The sequence below is a fragment of the Ischnura elegans genome, chromosome 13, assembly GCF_921293095.1.
Source record: "Ischnura elegans chromosome 13, ioIscEleg1.1, whole genome shotgun sequence".
NCBI lineage: Eukaryota > Metazoa > Arthropoda > Insecta > Odonata > Coenagrionidae > Ischnura > Ischnura elegans.
In genome coordinates this window covers 102,189-123,113 of record NC_060258.1, presented here as the reverse complement: position 1 = coordinate 123,113, position 20,925 = coordinate 102,189, and the positions used below count along the sequence as shown (strand labels likewise).

Sequence of the window (20,925 nt, the reverse complement as noted above, 5' to 3'; positions counted from 1 at the left end):
CTAAACCGGCATTTATAAAACGAAATAATTTGTATATTATGAATACACTAATGGTGGATAACGAATCGCAATTATTGCCTTTTGTTTTCTTTGATGAAGGAAACTACCCTATTCTGGGATCACAAAATTTGATTGAATTCTGGGATCACAAAATTTGATTGAATTCTGAGATCCAGTATTGGAACATTTGCCTGGTCAGAATTCGTTACAAGTCTTTTATGCGAAAAGTTATTTTCAAGCACTTATGAGCACTCACCTACTGCCTCCGTCATAGACTCCATGGCCATTGTCTGATTCTGAATCAGCTCTCCATTTTCCATAGAAGTAGGCTGAAAGTAGGAAAAAATATGAATGGACAGGGAATTAAAACTAACTTAGCAGGTGATTACGCACAACTAATTCTTAAACCATATAAACTCGCATATTAGCTTATATTTTCCATGTGAACAAGAAGTAAATCAATAATATTTATGATAAAATATGAATAATCTATGGATGACAGCAAATGTAAAGAAATCTGATTTCCACCTTTCAGAACGATAAAAAAATCATAAACAGCAGTGGAAACGTATTCCAATTGAGTCTGCGGTCTACACCCATTACATTCCATTGTATGCCTTCCTCCTCGACTTCTGTACCAAAAATTGTATTTATTTATTCATACACGTATTTATCCTGTGAATTGAGCACTCTAAGAAATCGCATTAACCTCTTCCCTACGCAGGGCATGATTTCATGGCTTGAATTTTTCGAAGCAAAAGGGCAAAGGCCGTTTTTTTACGATTTCTCGGTCAAGAATGCCAAGTGGGTCCCTCGGCAAGAGAGGTCCGACCGTTTCCTATTGTCCGTGTGGGGAACACCTCGGCCCATTCCGGCACTTAGTGACCCACTCAAGGAAGGTGCTCATGGTCACTTATTTGTTTATATGGTGGAATAACTAAACATATAAATGTTGTATTTATTGAAAATCAATGCGAGGAATTACATTCTGTATGTTCTGCTGATTGGTTCCAAATTTTAAACGGAATTCTAGCGTTCATATTAACGGAGTTGATCATAACCTAGAACGTTTTTTGAAGACGCTAAGGTTAGATGTTTAGTTGTTATCTTTTTATCTTACTATCAAGTTTATAGGAGCGATATTTTAATGATGTACATCTAAAATTTAAGTTACTCTGTTAGCTACATTCTAAGAGTACATTTGCGGTGAAATTCGATAGAACATCCGATTTAACTTCCATGAAAAAAAAGCCCCCGTAATGTAATAAAATATGATTCTCTTAGTTCTTTGTCGTGAGCCAAACTTACAGCGGCTTACTTTAATAACCTCTTACCAACCTTTGAATACAAAGGTATTATAAACGAATTTCGCTATAAATACTTATTAATGCATATCCTAAAAATTCGTAAATTTAATGTACGATAATGTATGATAAGGAATGTTTTACGTAGACACATGCTGTGAGAAGCATTCCATACCATTGCAAGAATAAAAACTTCTCTACCCAGGTAATTACTCTCATATCTTGGTTCTCTGGTCAGGATCCAGGTGGTCTGCCCTGTGCCCCTCACGGGCTTATTTCGGGATACATTAGAGCGTTAATGTTTTCTTTGAAAAACTTATTATCCTCCAAGTGGAACATCCAAGAGTATATTGGTGTAAGTATTCTCCTACTCAAATATGTACGTGGAAGACGATAACCTCACTCCTCTCGGGAAAGCTCATTTGGCTACGATATAGTGCCGTTTAGCTGAAAAACCTAAAAATAACCGTAGAACTTCGTTTAAAAGTTCTACAGGCATAGCAAAATGAAAGGAATACATGTATAAACTGACATTTAATGCAACAGTAACAATTAAAAAAATTAAAATTGCACTGGCAACAATAAACTGACCGCAAAAGTACGCTGGGATGGGTTACCTTTGGGGAAAAGGGTCGAGGATTATATTTGCCCAGTTCCCGAGGAAAGGGTCCGGCACTCCGCTAGGAAAGGTCATTAAGGGGAGGAAGCGACTACCTGGACAGTCCCAAGCCGAGAAAAAAACTCCGTATGGGGCAAAAAAGAAATTCTCAAACCCTTCATATAGCCACAAGCAACTTCCTGTAAAGGAGCTCGGCGCGAAAAGGTTAAATTTCATGACATACCCCTGTCAATCACAGTACACATTGACTACATATCGATATTATTTTATGCTTTTTGAAGTAGGGAACTATAATAGAGAACTTAAGTATATCAAAATTATCCATATAAATTTTGGCTAGGACAGGGGAAAAAGGTGATCCCATAGCTAGGCTATCTAACTGTTTGTAATGCCTGCCAATGAAGAAAAAAACTGTGTTGATTTGTGCACAAATTCATGAGTTAACAAACTTCACTTATCACTGGATGCAGTGTATCTGACTCGGTTAGGGTGATTTCCACTAAAAGTGCTATGTACTTTCTTGGGATACTTGGCAATAGATTCACTACGTTAAAATCAAACTAATAAGCAACTATGTTGTAAAAGTTGTTGTGAGAGCATGCTTGCAAGTTCATCATCACAATAAATCACTTAAAAGAAAAAGCCAAGATTTTATTTCTTCAACTCCCACAATAAAGGATTTCCACCAAGTGTCAGTACTACTATCAATTATATTAATATTACACTCGATTTAAATCTATACCATTATCAGATATGATTTATAGGTCCTTTTTTTACTTAGTAAAATATAAGTCAAATACAATGCATGCATGCATGCAGCAACATAAGGAAACAATCTACTAGCCCTGTGATATGAATACACATCGAAGAACTTTTTAAGGCTGCAGTAGCTTAAATTACACGAAGAAGTTTCATTTTATGCTTGAACTCATGTCTGAAAGGAATATATATGATGTTCAGAGGCAAAAGGTTCTTTACTTTTGTGGCCATAAGAAAGGGTACCTTGTTGTACACTACTGAGTAATTGGAGAGCATGATTACATCCTCACCATGTCGAGTTAGTTTCCCATGAACTTGGGCAATGGTGATGAGCTGTTTCAAGAAGTATTCTTTGAGTATATGCAGAATAAGAAGATGTACGAAAATATTATTATTATTTAAATACAAGGGCTTTTTTTCCAGCAGAGATATCTTTCTTTCTCTTCTTTATGGCACCCAAAAGGTTTGTACCCTTTCTTTCAAGCAAAACCAAGCCAAGTGATGAGAAATTGACCATTAGTAATATCTCTGCCTTTGGACAAGCAATACAGCATGATCTGTAAAGCGATTCCCAGCTTGACGAGAGTCGTCCTTGCCAAGGTAATGAAATCCGTTAATCAGATAATTACTATCCTTTTCCGCTACAAGCCAGTATTTTTGCCCATATTTATGAGGCTGTGATGCCATGAAATGCGTGAATGGACATCTAGCTTTGTTTGGAAACAGCTGTTCGTCAAAGGTTATGTGTGGCCCAGGCTATGGTTCCACAGAATGGCCATCTCCTTCTCAGGTAGGATCTTGAACGAGAAGGTGTCGTCGCTTTGAAGCCTGGCGAGCACCCCTTCCACGTCGGCACACAACCTCAAGATAGTCATGTGTCAGTCCGATAGCCTTGTGTACATGCTAAGATGTTTTTCCTTCGTAACTGAAGTACTAAAATGCCCTTACCATAGTCTGGACCACACACAACCATTGACGAACTGCTGTTTCCAAACAAAACTAGATGTCCATACATGCAATTCATGGCATCTAAGACAAGAATATCATTTAGTATTGCAATAATTTTCTCTGACGTAACACGTCTATACAGTGCCATTATCAAGACCAAACTGCTGATGCAAGTCAAGAAGCATGTCTTGACTGGTCGTGACACGCCAGCGAGCCAGTTTGTCAAATTCCGCGCCAGGCAGCCGAACACAGAGGCACGGAAGAAGTGAAGTGCATTGTTGCACCCGTCACTACACTTATGTTTCACGGCAAATAAGTGTCATCGCGGTAAAATTTGGCTGGTTTCAAGGAAAATCATTGGCAAATAAAGCGGAATATACTTATCTTACGATCCAATAAATTTTCGAAAATATGATAACAGCTGTTATTTATTGAAATTATGTAAAACATAAACAATCGTGAAGGTAATATATTATTTTAAAATACTAATTTGGCTAGTAATAATCAAACTGCATCCCATGAAACACCTAAACCGAACGAAGAAATCATAAAATATACTGGGTGTCAAAATGACATCCTCCGACATTCAAGGTATATTTGAATATTTAAGACCGAAAAAGGAGAGCAGGGTATCCCTAATACTGTTGTTTTATCAAGCCCTAAAAGTGATTAAAAGTCACGAAATATTTCACAGCCTGCAATCTTAACCTTTACTTATCTCTGGTTGTAATCTCTGGAGTTCCCTGTCCTTACCCATAAAAATTCCCCTTCCCTCCTCATTTCGAAATTTCCAGTAAGCCCTTATATCTATTTTATGTATTATTTATCACGTCTTTACAAATAATCTAGAAAAAATGCATTTTAATTTTTCTCCATTACCCAATTTTTACAGTACTACAGTCACACTCTTATTTTAATTGTTATAATCAGATATGGATGGATGTATTTGTTGTTGAAAAACACAGAGTATAAATAAATTTTAACCCTTCACTCATATCTGCCAATTGTTTGATGTTCTATCACTAGGGGACCTAACAAACCCTCAGTTTTGATACACCATTTGCCATGTAATTCACAACATTTACATTTTATATGCTTCTTCAAGCCATAAAATAATGATATTAGGCAATGAATGCAAATATTTGAATTAAAGTGAGTATGTAACTACACATAACCACTAAATACAGTTTTATAGTACATTATTTCTTAGGGGAGTTGCTTAATTTTTCCTATAGGGCTCGTTGGTGAATAAATATTCTCTCACAGTAACTTACTTGATGCAAATGATTGGCATATGTTTTAACGGGAGTGATTGCCAGATTCCCCTATTCTAATCTTATTATGGTCCTCCTCTCTAAGATTGAGAACGAGGTATGAATGAGAGCAGAGATAAGAGTATTTTCAGTGCTATTGGTGCTATTTTTCTATACTTTCAGTACTATTCCTTTGGGGCTCATTGGTGAGGACATTCCCCAAACTCACTTGATTGATATGAATGGCACATGTGTCTACCAGAGCGGTTGCCAGCTTCCCCTCTTCTACTGATATCCTTACTCTGAGAATTAGAATTAGGCTTGGATGCTCGCAGTGACAGGAGTATATACAGCATTATTGGCGAAGTGACAACGTAAAAGGGACCCCATTCCAATGCGTACAAACTTAACTGATGTTGTCATATAAGATATTGTGATAGATCACGGGTCTATACAATAATATCGTGGAAGTTCTGCGGCGCGCGTTCGCGATAAAGGTATCTAAATACTGGGGATGGATTGACCTCAGTGCAGAGCACAGCACAAGATAGAAACGACCTCTTACAAAATGATCGGGTTTACACATTTATTTGCAAAAATTGACCGTACAAGAAAGCAAAAAATCAGAGAAATACCCTTTCCTAGTTCTAATGAGGGATGAATGATTTGCTTTTGTGATGAAACATAAATGAAAAATAAATGAATCAAAAGACGAAGAACACTACCCCACCAAAATTACTTAATTCTAATACAAAAAATAATAGGATGAATGGATGAATGATGAATTTACAAATGCCAAAGAATGTACAGGCTCCTCGTCCAGTTCTGCGAAATGTCCAGCACTATCGCTTTGAATATGCAAACCTCGTGGACGGGAGATTAGTGATACAACTTTTCTCTTTGAATGTTGAAAAAGCTTGGCAAAGGGTTGCGTGATATCGTTCCACAAATCACTAATTTCGAGTGAACAGCACTCGGGGTCTCTTCTTGAGGAATTATGTTGAATCGAGCAGGGAGAGTGGATAATACACTATCCGGGGAGATGGGTCTGAGTATTTTACCGCGTCAATGGTGTGGTTCTCTGTCGAATCACCGTCTCGGCTGGTTGAGCCCAACAGGCTACTCTCCGCCTGCGGCTTCGAAGCACGGCGGGCGGTTCCCACGTTGAGTCGTGAACTCCGACTGACTCCTTATCTCCCGTTGACTCTCGTTCCTTGTGCGCTGGCCTTATCTCGGCTCGGAAGGTCTCTCTGCTTCCGCGCACTTCCAAACACAAATGTCCTTCCGTCTCCTCGTGAACACCCGTTATATAGTGGCGTTCACGTGACATAACACAAAAAATGACACTCGAAAAACCCTTGTACTTGATGGGGACGCCGCTCTAACAGTGCTGTGCCCGCTAAATTTAAATGAGCGGTGGCTCACACCTGGATTTGGCCGCGATGAAATCATTGAAAAAAAACGACGGTGCTAGTCGTACCGTCACAATATATTATAAATGGTTCACAGAAACTTCTGCAGCATGGAAATGAGAGAAGAGAGTTGCATTCCCTCCTGATATTCGTCACAGAATAAACTTCCTATTACTTGTTCATAGACTTTGAGTTGTTGATGAACAGAATTTCACCAAATCTAACATAAAATTGTCTTCTACAGTGAATCTTAATGCACAGTTAACACTTAGGTACACTTATGTTAATTTTTTCTCTTTCAAATGAGGAAATCAGGGCATGTTCACTGAAACAGTTTCCTATTCGTGTTTCAGTTACAATTACAAAGGAATACACATGAATTGCAATGAGAAAAAATTCCCCTATACTGCAAATCGACCATGGTTAACCAGGCAACTGTGCAGATCACAATGCAGATTCCTACGGCTACTGCACCAATGCTAACGTTACCACATTTTAGGCCCTCACCATTTATCAAGGATGGCATGTCCCCCCCTAGATCCACCTATGCTCCAGTCCTTTTTGGGATCAATGAGACACACTTTGTATAAAATCGGCATATAATGAGTTTTATCGCTCAAGAGTTGACTGGAGAGCTGCTTATATGTTAAAGCAAGGCCATTTAAATGCCCTGCCATGCTGTGATACATCTGGGATTTAAAGCTGTCCCTTAAAGGTTAAGCTGATATTGCAAAGTGGTTGAAAATCCTAGCTGTAATAAACTTGGAGATAATTACTTGCATGAGAAGTATATATATTTATGTATATCGGTAACTGTATTCTCCTTTGCTCTTCCATGCTTATATTAAGGCAAGTTCCCTTACTGACTTTATGAAGGGATATTGGTTAAACAAATAGCTGTGTAACAGCCAAGACTACTGGCTTGTAAGTAGAATTGAGAGAATTCACTATAGACTTACTACATGGGACGTGCAACATTTATTTCATCCCATTAGCCGCGTTGCGCAACTAAGATTGAATTATGAGTAAACGGATAGGCAATTTACCTCCTATCATACAACTTATGATCCAAATGTTAAAGAAGACTCCCATAGAAATGCATATACATATGCTAGGCAAACCTATTTTCATCATACACACGATGCATTAATATAAAAAAAGCTAAAATAATGAATCTTACAACACAGGTTTCACTGTATATGAGAATAAAACTTACCAACATATTGGCTGTGGGCCGTTGGATGTCTGGCACAGGAATGAATATTTCAGCAGGTTGGACTGAGCATGCTACCAGTGCAGTGCCTACAACTGCATCTTGAACGCAGTCCTTTGTATCAGGAGAAGACTTAAAATTGTCATCAACTGCCCCCTCTCCTGCAACACTCTGCAAACAGAGTAACGCTGATATAACAACTCACCTACTTCAAAATCAACAACTAAGGACTGCTGCTAATATTTATGACACAGTATTTTAGAAATGGTATCTATGTCATCAAATAAAAATTGAAACGTGTTTGTAAATAAATTACTCAAAAACTACATGGCCGCTAGAAACCAAATCGGGCAAGAAGATTCTTGGTGAAATTCAGTTCATACTATTATGGCTTTATTACAGCAACATTGGGGTCATGAGAATGCCTTCAAACCATGCCATTCACTGCAAATTCATGTAACCCCTGGAATATCAAGGTCATGCAAAGTATCTTAACTCCCTTCTTTTTAAGTTACAAGCTAGTTCTTAAACTAGAAATTTAGGGTGACAATTTTCACAGGTAAATTACATTAATGTGTACATTTATTCAAGTATGCTTTCATGGGTTAATTTATTGGACAATAACTAGTAAGGTGAGGTGGGGTAAATGTTACCTCCCTCATGTAAGATGGTATTTCCGTTCTTGAAGCACGTGGTGGTCGTACAACATATTCCACACATTGTAATGGAACACGGGCCAACAATATTTTTCCCTTGAATTCTCGTTCCACATCCCTAGAGTTCAGAGAAAAATACATTTGGGATAGTTGGTGCCCTCCAGAAAATACAGGATAGTAGTGGAGATTGGTTTCTGGCTATATTCAGTGGTAAAAAGTCAGTTGCTCACTATATAGGGAGAATTCTGGAGAACAATGAATCAGGTTATCCCGTGGTTTGCTTTCTGAGAACATGTTGTGGGACTGAAATAAGTATCACCTATCCACAGATTAAGAATTCAAGCGAAATACCAAGGGAAGACGCTGTAAAAATATTGCCTAATCCTTTGGTTGGCTGTGGAGGATAAGTTAACATTTTCCCTATCTTTCTCGGGTTAAAACCTGAGTTAAAAATTAATCAATATTGAAGGCTCAATTGTTGGAAGACCATGAGTTTTTCTTCATTTTGTTTCTTTATACTGATAATGCAAGCTACATTATAGAATGAATTTTTTGTTTCTTTCAACCTAGTTTACATTCAGGTATATTGTCATATACAAATTCTATGCTATTTTTCCTACTATTTATTCAGCTTATATACACATTAGCTATTTGTAATATGCTTGTAAATTAATTTATGAAATTGGAATACTGTCACCATCGATCGATGACTAAATTCCTTAGTGTAATACCTAATTAACAAGAAGATGCAAAAAAACTACTTCCATTACCTTAGATAAAAGCCAATTTCTCAAGAATGGTGTAACATAATTTGGTATCTTAAAAAGCAATGTAATGTTGAATTTCTGGGCAAATCACACTTACCCCATGTGCCACTTCATGTGGAAATATATGACACATCAGCCATGGGATGCACGTGCTCCATACACAGGGCAAGTGCAATCCCTTGACAAGATTTTAATAAATGATTTATAAAAATTACGACTTCACTGAGAGAGGAACGTAAATATAATTTTCTTTTTTGGTCATTAATACATATTTTCCGTTGAATCTCAGGATTTTACCATACCTAGAAAAATTTCCTAGGCTAGTTAAAGTTGATATATGCTATTTAGGGGTTACAATCATCCCACCTTACAGGTAAAAGTATGGTGTAAACAAACCTTTGAACAAGAACAGTAAAGCAACAACTCCTACCTATTTAAAAAGCAATGCAGAGTTTAACATTTTCGCACCGAGCTCCTTCCAGGGAAGTTGCTTTTGGCTGTGCAAAGGGTTTGAGAAATTCTTTTTCGCCCCGTACAAAGTTTTTTCTTGACTTGGGACTGTGCAGATAGTCGCTTCGTCCCCTTAATGACCTTTCCTGGCGGAGTTCCAGACCCTTTCCTTGGAAACTGGGCAAATATTATCCTCGACCCTTTTCCCTGAAGACAGCCCATTCCGGCGTACTTTTGCAGTTAGTTTATTGTTGCCAGTGCAATTTTAATTTTTTATAATTGTAACTGTTGCATTAAATGTCAGTTCATCAATGTATTCCTTTCATTTTGCAATGCCTGTAGAACTTTTAAACAAAGTTCTACGGTTATTTTTAGGGTTTTCAGCAAAACGTCACTATATCATAGCCAAATGAGCTTTTCCGAGAAGCGTGAGGTTATCATCTTCCACGTACATATTTCAGTAGGAGAAGACACCAAACGAATGTCTACGTAAAACATTCCCTATAGTTACATTAAATTTTCGAATTTTTAGGATATGCATTAATCAGTACTTATAGCGAAATTCGTTTATAATACCTTTGTATTCAAAGGTTGGCAAGAGGTTATTAAAAATAGCCGCTGTAATTTTGGCTCACGACAAAGAACTGAGAGAATAATATTTTATTACATTACGAGGGCTTTTTTTCATAGAAGTTAAATCGGATATTCTATCGAATTTCATCGCAAATGAACACTTAGAATGTAGCTAACAGAGTAATGTATATTTTTAGATGTAAATCATTACAATATCGTCCCTTAAACTTGCTGGTAAGTTATAAAAATAACAATTAAACATCTAATCTTAGCGTCTCCAAAAATTGTTCTAGGTGATGATCAACTCCGTTAAAATGAACGCTAGAATTCCATTTAAAATTTGGAACCAATCAGCAGAACATACAGAATGTAATTCCTCACATTGATTTTCAATAAATGCAACATGAACGTTTTTAGTTATTTTAACTTATAAGCAAATAAGTGACCATGAGTACCTTCCTTGAGTGGGACACTGAGAGCCGGAATGGGAGGAGGTAATCTCCACACGGACAATAGGAAAGGGTCAAACCTCTCGCGCCGAGGGACCCTAATGGCAGTTTGGACTCACTTGGCATGCTTGACCGCGAAACCGTGAAAACACAGCTTTTTCCCTTTTGCTTCAAAAAATTCAAGCAGTGAAAATCCGGCCTTCCTTCTTTAGCATCAGAAAATTCAGGCCGTGAAATCACGCCCTACGTACGGAAGAGGTTAATATCCACTCCTACAATAATGAGGACTCTTATATGGGACAAAGTACTCAATATGTACATATAAAATAGTACTTCCAAACAAAAGAATCTATTAGAAATATCATACCTATAGGAATGTTCCACTTTTACCATGAAATAAATAAAAACCATACTTCCATCTTTGTTAGCACCAAAGTTATGTACACAAAATTACATTTATCAAAAAATTATTTGAATAAGCAAGTAATTTAAGTAAGCAAGCACTTAAATTTTTTTTTATAAACAACTGACATAGATAACTTTAGCAATTAATATAGTGTAGCGGCGCCTGTGTGCACTGTGGCATCGCTCGGTAACGAGTTGTTTATGGACATGGATTGATTCCTGTGATGGAAGTAAATGGTTGTGATATTATATCGTGCTGTTTTAAAGTGTTTTAATTAAAGTAAGGCATTATTCCCTAGTGTAACCAGCTTATTTAGTTGAAAACCTGTAACAATTGGTGTTAGAAGCGGGATATTTTTTTGATTAAATTGAAATGGCTGGAAAAATTACACTCAGTCAATTAAAAGTGGCCGACCTAAAACGTTGGAGGAACGCGATTTGGATACTTCGGGCAAGAAGTCTGCGTTACAAGACCAACTTAGAGAAGCCTTATTGGAGGAAGGAAAGGACCCTTTAAGTTTTCTGTTCAAGACAGCAGACATAAGCCAATTGCTCACTTCCTTGAAAAATTGGCAGGAGATAGTTCATGAAAGTATTTCAGCTCTCCAAGGGGATATGAATGTATTGCAAGACTCTTTGGACAAAAAAATTGCAGGACTTGGAGATGTTAAGAATGAAGAATTGAATAAAATCAAAGATGATTTGAAAGCCATTGGGGATCGACTAAGGCGGCTTGAGTGAGGGGCCGGAATTTCCACTAATCAAGGAAAGGTGACCGAATCCATTGGAGTTTCTCAATCGTCTGGGCAATCAGTGACAGGACATTTCCAAGTACGAGCTATGGAAGCTGACGCCATTGGAGCTTGTAGTATTCAAGAGATATTGAAGATGTTGTTGGAAATTTTAAAAAATAAGAAGAGGAAAATTCGATGCTGGGCTTGTGGTGAGGTTGGGCACAAAAGGAATAAGTGCACTGCGAAATCAGTTGATAAGGTGCAGGTAAACTAAATAGGGTTGATAGGGAGGGGCAGCTGTCTACCCGCGACAAGAAGACCCCGAAAACAATAAAAAAAGTAGCATCCTTTTGCTAACATCATGACAACAAGGAAGGCACCTTGAGAAGAACTACTGTGGTTGCTGATCTTTGGGAAAGTGACACACTTCGGGAACACTAGGAGGAAGATCCTAACCTCAAATATCTCTGGAGATGGAAATTTTCTCGCGAAGGAAGACCAGCTAGGCAGGAAGTGGCTCCTCTCTCACCATGTGTTAAGACATACTGGGCTCAGTGGAACTCGATTGTGGAAGATGCTGGTGTGCTGAAAAGGGTGATTGAAAATTCAACTGGAGGCATAAAGAGGAATCAGGTTATTGTTCCACAAAACCCCATATCTGAGGTTTTGAGGAGTCTGCACGATGGTGCTTCTGGAGGACATCTTCGTCTACACAAGACACTAGAAAAAGTCCGGGAGAGATTCTACTGGCCAAATTTGAAGAAGGACGTCAGAGAACGGTGTAGGAAGTGTAGTGTGTTCACCGGCAAATGGTCCACTGAAAAAGAGTAGAGCACCAATGAGGGCACCAACCAACAATGTAAGGGCACCTTTTGAGCATGTGGCTATTGATATAGCTGGACCTTTTCCTCTGACAAAGGATGGGAACAAATACATCCTTGTAGCCATGGACCCTTTCAGTAAGTGGGTTGAAGCATATGCCTCTCCAAATCAAGAGGCTACTACAGTGTCTGATGTGTTTAATGAAATACACTTTTGTATGTTCCACAATAGTTTTTAATCCTGACCCAGGTTTCGGCAGTACACACTGTCATTATCAAGGTAATGACAGTGTGTACTGCCGAAACCTGGGTCGGGATAAAAAACTATTGTGGAACATACAAAAGTGTATTTCATTATGTTTCCTGTGAACAAGTTCCACCAAATATCGCCTTCCAACCTTAAGCTGATCTGATGTGTTTGTGAAACAATTCTTTAGTCGCTTTGGTGTCCCATTAGAGCTTCACTCTGATCAGGGAAGAAACTTTGAGTTAGAAGTATTCACCCGAGTGTGTGAGTTGATGGGTATCAGGAAAACCAGGACATCAACACTTCAGCCACAGTCTGATTGCATGGTTGAGCGTATGAACGGAACCCTAGGTAGATACCTAATGAAAATGGTTCCAGACAATCAACATGATTGGGACCTGCATCTCCATTTCTTCCTCGTGGCCTACCAAAGTTCTCTCAATGAGACAACCAAAGAGACACCCACTCGCATCATTTTTGGGAGAGATCTGCGTTTGCCTTGTGATCTCCAATTTGGGTGCAGGTCTGGGGAGGATGTTGAGATAGAAGACTACATCACAAAGCTCAGGAAGAGTATGGATGAAACCCATCAAAGAGTGCATTCCAATCTTGAGGATACAAGTGGCAAAATGAAGGAGAGGTATGATATCAAGACTGACCAGGGTGGCTACCAGGCAGGGGATTTGGTGTGGCTCTACAACCCAAAAAGGATTTGTGGGTACTCTGCAAAGCTCCAGAAACAGTGGGAAGGACTGCATGAGGTAGTTACCTGGATCAATGATGTGGTGTACACGATCAAGAAACCTCCAAGAGGGAAGCCAAGAGTAGTCCATTTCAATCGCTTGGCCCCTTTTCATGGCTGTAATGGAATGGAGAAAATACAAGCAGCTGAGATGCAGTGCACATTGGCATCTGAGGGATTTAGGGGTGACATTGATCCTCAGTTTCCCCAGAAGTATTATGTGATTAATGGTACATGTCGCGACTAGGGTAAAACTTTCAATGCTTGCCGCTCAGTTGAAGGAGATGTTGAGACTGATCATATGACTTCTGTTGAGGGACACCTTATAATGCAGCGAATGGCGTATTTCAACCCACAGATGACTTCGTCACCAGAGTAAGAAGAAGAGCATGAGGAGAAGGATATGGGTGAGGAGAGCTCTTTGGAGGAATCACAGCCTGAGTCTGCCTACATTGAGCCAAAGACTTATACTACCCTGGTGTGATCTGGTGGCCCTGAAAGTGAATGATTTGTTACATCCAGTGGGTCAATTCCTGGTATCTCCGCCTCTCATGGCCCATGCCCACTTAATTATAAAAATTCCTTGTGATTTTCTAATAAAAGTTGATGAAAATCAATGAAATAGTTTCAAACCTAAAAATAACAGTAAGATAAGCTACCAGTATAGTAAAATACAGCTAATTATTTGTCGCAACGATTCATTCATTTTAAATGATTCGTTCATGAAAAACACAGCATTTCTGCTCCTGTTAGGTCAAGGGAGGAAAAATGTCTTGCCTTTCTGCTAAGTGGTGCTGGGGATGTTCCACCCGAGAATGGATTTGTGTCATCGCATAACTGAGCTAAACAATGCAAAAGTACACTCACCACGTCATCCGTTGCCAATGGATCCGTGACATCAGTCGAAATTCCGGCAAGGTTTCGTACGTGCAGCATGGGATAACTCTCTTCCATAAGATGGTCTCTGTTCTCCTCTTTCACATGACACTATAAGAGAATGCTGAGTGTCACTAAATATAGGTCAAACAATAAAAATAACCTCTATGAAATAATAATAAAACCTCCTCTACTAGCTGAGACCACTTCAGCTAGCCAAAAGCATGTATGTACTCATAAGTTTTTTATGACTCCTTGCTTGCAGTTCAACTCCAGTAGTATTTAACTGCTATTTCCATTATTTATTATTTCTTACAGATAATTATCTCAACAGCTTGAGGGATGGAAATCCCATCTCTTTTTCTGTTGCTAGTATTTTCTTTCAGCCAATCACAATGCATAGCCTCTAACAGTGATTGTAACACCACAATTGGCTCTCAACTGAATGAAAGTTGTAAATAGGGTAGTTTCCTTCATCAAAGAAAACAAAAGGAAATAATTGCGATTCGTTACCCACCATTAACGTATTCACAATACATATACAAATTATTTCGTTTTAGAAATGCCGGTTTAGACGAGTGGCAATGGTTCATTTTTATCCTCATTTGAAAAGGACCAGATTGGCGTCCATGCAATGCCACTCCACGTGACGTCACAGGGACCTAGTTTCTATAGGAGAAGATAGGAGTTATACATCGTCTGAGGTTACCAATGCATGCATGAGGCACAGAGCTCAGGAAAGCATAACTTAATAGTCACTTATTAAAACTGGATAGGGTCGGAAAGTTTTCTTCGTTTGATGAGGTATTAATAATCCTTAATTGAGCAAAGCGCTACCTGCAAGAAGGGTACTCAGCTACCTGCTAGCATACTGCGACGTATCAGCGCTAAGCCTCACCTCAAGGTCACCTCACCGGGCGGGAGGGGGAACCAGAAATACGACGCACGGACAGATTTCCCGGCATTCATACTTATGAGTCGCGTTTTCGCTCGCTTGAAAATTTTCACTTTTCATTTAATCGCGAAAAATAGATACTGTCATTTAAAAATCTAAAAGCGTGAAATACGTACTCCAGGAGTAATAACCTTTCGATTTAGGCAATAAAATAATAATAGGAAACCACCCTATTGCGTGAAAAAATCCACAGAGGGAAAAAGTCATTCACCTACACCTGGATTCGAGCTCCAATCCCTCGATTTCCACCTGAGTGTTTTTAGCCAGTGAACATTCCAAGCGGTCCCCTCTGGATATTTGTGGACTATACTGCACAAGGTGATGCTGGAATGCTGAGCATATGATGCCAAAAGCACTCCAAGTCGTGCACATGGCACCACAGCCGGAGAGCAAAGTCTGAACTTTGAACACACAGAGGCATTCGGTCTTGAATACTTTTAAGTACACCGGGATTAGCCACGGCAATAACTGTAGCAGGAGTCACCCATAAAGCACAAATTGCAAAAAATCCAAAGAGAAAACATTCCTACAGTTTGTGCATTACGGTTTACTACATTAAAATTTATCACCTCTGATTGGCATTCAAGTCATGAACATCAGTCACCATGTCTCCTTATATGGATCACCTACACCCAAATATCAATAGATTAGATGAATGTCTGGCATACCTTGGCAGCATCCTCTGGGGATGGTTCTTCCTTAGCCCCAACTAGCTTCCAGTCAAAGTCTGTCACGATGGCTCCTGTGCTTTCAGCCATACATTCCAACCATTCTTCTTGGAAAGGAGTAGAGGTCAAAGGCTGCACAAGAATCCACATATAATAAGTGCACAAATAATGAGAGAGTTAGAAAAATGAGGAAACACCTTGTTGAGTTAGTCACAGAAATAAAATTAGAGGTTGATTTTTATGTATAGTGTTTGTCTAAATCTACAGTCTACTCTACAAGCTGTCTCAAGGAAGTAATGGTAAGGAAATTTAACTGCTTAAAAATTGGTTTGCATGTTTGCCATTTGCATGGTTATCTTTGCCATACTCATAACGCCTCTTTTTTGCACTGCAAAATTTGTGAAAAGCCAAAAATGATCCTCAGAGCAATATTCTGGAGATGTCTACCTCCTGATACCATATTATTTGTAATGATGACTTATCTGTAGGGAGTACCTGGCATATGATTTCAGTACCCATGCATTAAAACATATTTACAGAAAACATATACATTCAATATCAGAGAATTTAGTTAGAGATTTAGTGCATTTCGGGTTATACTTCGTTTTATTAACATCAACTTTGGCAAATAAAAATAATATTCATTTTCATAATTCCATGTCATTATTTCACAATGGCCATTGAATAAAATTCTAAAAATAGCCTATTTCTTTGATCCCAGGGAAAAAAGTCAGTTTTCACTGGTTTTTAATTTTTGCACTATCATGTTGGAAGTTTCTTGTAAAAGATCAATTGATTCTTAATTTCTGGAAATATTATCAAAGAAGTTGAAACTTCAATTGGTTGGGAAATACATTTGCTCCCATTGTTGGAAAACCAGAAAAAAGTGCCAACTTCTACATTTTTTAAGCAATTAAATACTTTTTACTGTCCAGGGTAATGAGTTTCATCAACATTCATGGCATGTGGGGTAGGTGTGACAAATTCTGTCTTAAGTTACTTGCTCTACTTTGTGAAACCAGGACATTGGAATTTAAAGATATTTGACCATAATCATTAATATTCAATGATAATTATTACCTCAATTTGCATTCAAAACCATCTCTTAACATTTTTAGCCCCCTCATTCATTCTACATTTTGACTATGCTCCTGACCCATCTGAAAAGAAATTCTTGTAGAGAAAATAGCCCCTGCGTGGTGCTGCACAACACTTCAGTCTGAAGTGTCTTAGAGTGAATGTGGAATTCATTGGATCGCACCCGCAGTGAGCCAAGTTGAGAGGCAGAACACACCTATTCTTTTCATCACAATGCATAGTTCGCTTTGAAGGGTACAGTCATGAATGATACCTCTGAACTCTATGATTCAACTTTCATCAACTTAAGGAAAAATTTGTGTTTTCCTGCTGAGTGGCACTGGGAATATTCAACCATGGAATGAATTTGTATGATAGTGCAACTTCACTGACCCATGCAAGAGTACACTCACCAATTCATCAGTTGCCAATGGATCTGCGACATCTGGTGGATCTGGTGTGTACATCGCTGGATACATTCCTTCACTGAGAGGGTCTTCTTTCTCCTCTTTCACATGAAACTAGAATAGAATGCTAGGTGTCATTAAATTAAGGCAAAATAAATAGTACTGAGACCCTATTTAACACATTCAATGCAGGCCTGATTTTCATTTAAGTCATCAAAATTGGCCGATATAATAAATGAAAGAAACATAGCAGGAGTTTCTGTGACATAATTTCTATTGAAATATTGCTTTTTACAAACGGTGCACATGGTTAAAAAGAGGGAAGCTTGTTGAAGGCCATTCACACAATCCGAAGACTCGGAAGCGGATATTAGTAACGTATGGAGAAAAGGCTCCCAGCCCTACCAGCAGAGCATGTCAATTGACGTGCTCTGTGCTGAATGTGTTCCTTTTCACCTAAGACCAGTCAAGCCGACCAAATGCATGTAATCATGAGATTCTTGTCACTCCCACTTCATACTCAGGAACACCTAGTTAAACCTTTGCAATAATTTTACCATCCTTTCCATTATTTGTTATTTCATATAAATAATTGTGCCCAATGTCATTTCTTCTTTCAATCAAAATTATGAGGTCATAAAAATTCAATGGGTGAGAGAATGAGTTAATACTTTTCAAATTTTGATACACTTTTTTTAATTTACAGCATGACCTTTAGGAGGCGCTTAAGCATTTTTTCCAATAATTTTAAGGAGTTTTTTAATTGGAATTCCATAACAAACGAAATATTTAATTCAGGCTCTAACCAGTGCAATTTTTAATATTAAGGTGTTAATAACACATATTGAACATTAATTATTGTTTGATCCGAGCTGCTTATAGATCTGTAAAATGAAGTTAATATACCTGATGGCAGATTTCTCCAAATACTTAAGTCTTCTATGATATATCTTACTAGCCATTCCAATATATACTTAAATCTGTAAAAAGAGGCATATACTCTACAAATGGTGCACACGGTTCAAAAGAGGGAAGCTTGTTGAAGGCCATACACACAAAATTCCTGTGGGCAAAATCCACCAAATCCTTAAGTATTCTAGGATACTTCTGACAAGTGACAATAGGTACTTAATATAATGATATCCACCTTCAATCACAGTTTTACACCTGGCTCTTGAAACACAAACCTAATTCCTTGCTATGTGCAAATTTCAACAGAAATTTGAGCTTCCCTACAATAATGAATGAATAAAGTGTGAGTAATCCATATATTTATCTTCACCACCCCAAAAACAGTGCATTTAGTCAGTTTGGCAGGCAAGTACCTTATTCTCCCGCCTCTTCTGAGACCAGCATTTTAGGTAACACTGCAGTAAGTGTAGATTGTACAATTTCTACTCAATATTGGCAATAGAGTATTCGAGGTTGCTAGAGAAAGCATAGAAAAGCTATGAATTGAATTACCTTTGAAATGCACCCTGTAGTTTTTAAAGAGGGTAAGAACCTAACAATATTCCATAACTCTCCAATGAAATCTCTGCACCCTAGTAGAGCTCGTAGTTTTCCTTATTCCTTACCCTCTACAACCCATACTTTTTTATTTCCCACCAATCCAGGAGTGAACCCTCATCTGCCGCACTCTACCACGTCACATTTACCCATCCATCTCTAGAGAAACGTCCTTAGTGAGGAAATGGGGCTCCTCGGTAGGAAAAAAATACTGGATCTTCTAGCTCCGTCTCCAAAGTGGCATTGGGTTCTTTGACACATTCCTTATTATCCCATATTCTTTATATTTCCAAACCCATAAGACTTACTTTTTTTAAATTGCAGGATATAAGCTCCAAGAATATTCATGAGATTTGTCTTGATTGCCAGAATCACTGCAAAAATCACAAAAGTAACACTTGTCTCTTCTCACTTCACCTACACCTGTTAGATTATTAACGTTTAAGAACTTAGCCTTCTATGTACACTGCAAAGATATAACATATAAGGGGACACAGTGAAGCAAAATTATATATCATATGGTTACCTAAGACTTATTCGTTCCTCATTTTTAGCATTAAGGTACAAAAAAATAAGCCAATGTAAACATTAAAAAGCGGATTTTTTCCAGCACTGCATATCAGAAAAAGTATTCCAAACAACCATTACACACAAAATTAAAACTTTCATTTGAAAATAACAGACAAAGGGAACAAAAATAGAGAGCATTTTGGCAGCAAATGGAAGAGAATGCAGTGTTCAAGATTTTTTGCTACAACTTCCACAATAACAGGTTAAATCTAGCAAAACATGGCAAGAAATGAAAATAACAGGTGTCGCCATCATTATCTACCAGAAAACATGTAAATTAAGGTTAGCTATGAAAGACACTATATTAACAAAAATAATGCAGTGCTGCAGCAGCAGTGTAAATCCAACGACATAGCTAAATTTGTAAATTAATAAGAGGGTTTAGGAGATTTACCAATCATATTCATCTCATGATGTGAAATATGTACGAATCATTGAGCCCAGGAGGAAATATTATGCACATGTCAAAATGAAAATCAATGAATTAAATATTTAACTTTACATTAGCACTAAAATTATTTTTAACATTAATCGCCTATGAATGGCCACTTAGCTTCCCTTAGATGATTATACTTGCCACTCACATTGCACACCAATAGTGTATTGTTTGCTAATCTCACAGATGTCATGTGAAACAATACAACACTACGATTGAGACACTCCAGTTGTGCTGGGATCTTGGTAGTACTGTCACCTGTCATATAATTCTATCCTTACTCTTAACAATACGTTTGAGGCTTGGATGGTAGCAATGAATGGGATTTATAGTAAGATTAACATCAGGACAATTGAAATGAGGACTCAGGATGGGCTTGCGTGGTTACTCTTCCAAAGGCCAGGTCTGTATGCCTTTCCTTTTCACCTGCCCACCGCGGGAGCAGAAGGACAGTGAAGGAAAAAGAATAGGAGGAGCCACCTCGATAAGAGCCTGACAATGCCTCGAGGGATAGGATAGGGATGGAAGGGAGGGGATGTGGAAACAGAAACCCATCTTAGGGGCAATGGGGGTCACTATTAGGAAAACCATAATTAGCTGTTTCCACAGAAAGGAAATATTTTCCAATGAGGAAGAGAAAACCTTCAATATTCCATAGATAGTCATTAGGAAAGCATAAAGAAAGGCCCCATTCCATCCTGTAAAACCTTGATTTGTTTTCATTAGCATGCATTTTAAAGGGTTTTCAAAATGTGCACAGCATAGCAATAAGTGCAAAGAGATCACTTTTATCTAAATATTTGCTCATTAGGAAAGGAAACTATGAATTATCCATGCACATTTTTGAAGCTGCTTATGGATGGAATTTCAAACAATCTACCATGAAACTGTCATCTATAGTGATGGTAAATGACTCCTTTACACACATGCTCTCTCTTTTTAATATTTTACCATTTACAAGCAAATGAGGAGATACCCATGAAAAAAAAATCCCTTGAAATTATATTGTGTACCTAATACCGGTATCCAACACATAACACAAACATAGCAGTATGACTTACATTTTCTGAGCCAT

General features: G+C 38.1%; 1 protein-coding gene across 1 annotated transcript in view; it reads right to left on the bottom strand.

Annotated features, from left to right (window-relative positions):
* Positions 1–227: 227 nt before the first annotated feature.
* The window catches only part of LOC124170346, a 31,967-nt gene continuing 11,269 nt past the window's right edge, over positions 228–20,925 (bottom strand). Inside the window, exons 5-8 of the mRNA XM_046549069.1 lie at positions 17,342–17,449; positions 15,852–15,983; positions 14,220–14,339; positions 228–329 (exon numbers count right to left, since the gene is read on the bottom strand). Of these exons, the coding sequence (XP_046405025.1) occupies positions 243–329; positions 14,220–14,339; positions 15,852–15,983; positions 17,342–17,449 (447 nt within the window). The 3' untranslated portion in view covers positions 228–242. The remainder of the gene's footprint in view (positions 330–14,219; positions 14,340–15,851; positions 15,984–17,341; positions 17,450–20,925) is intronic.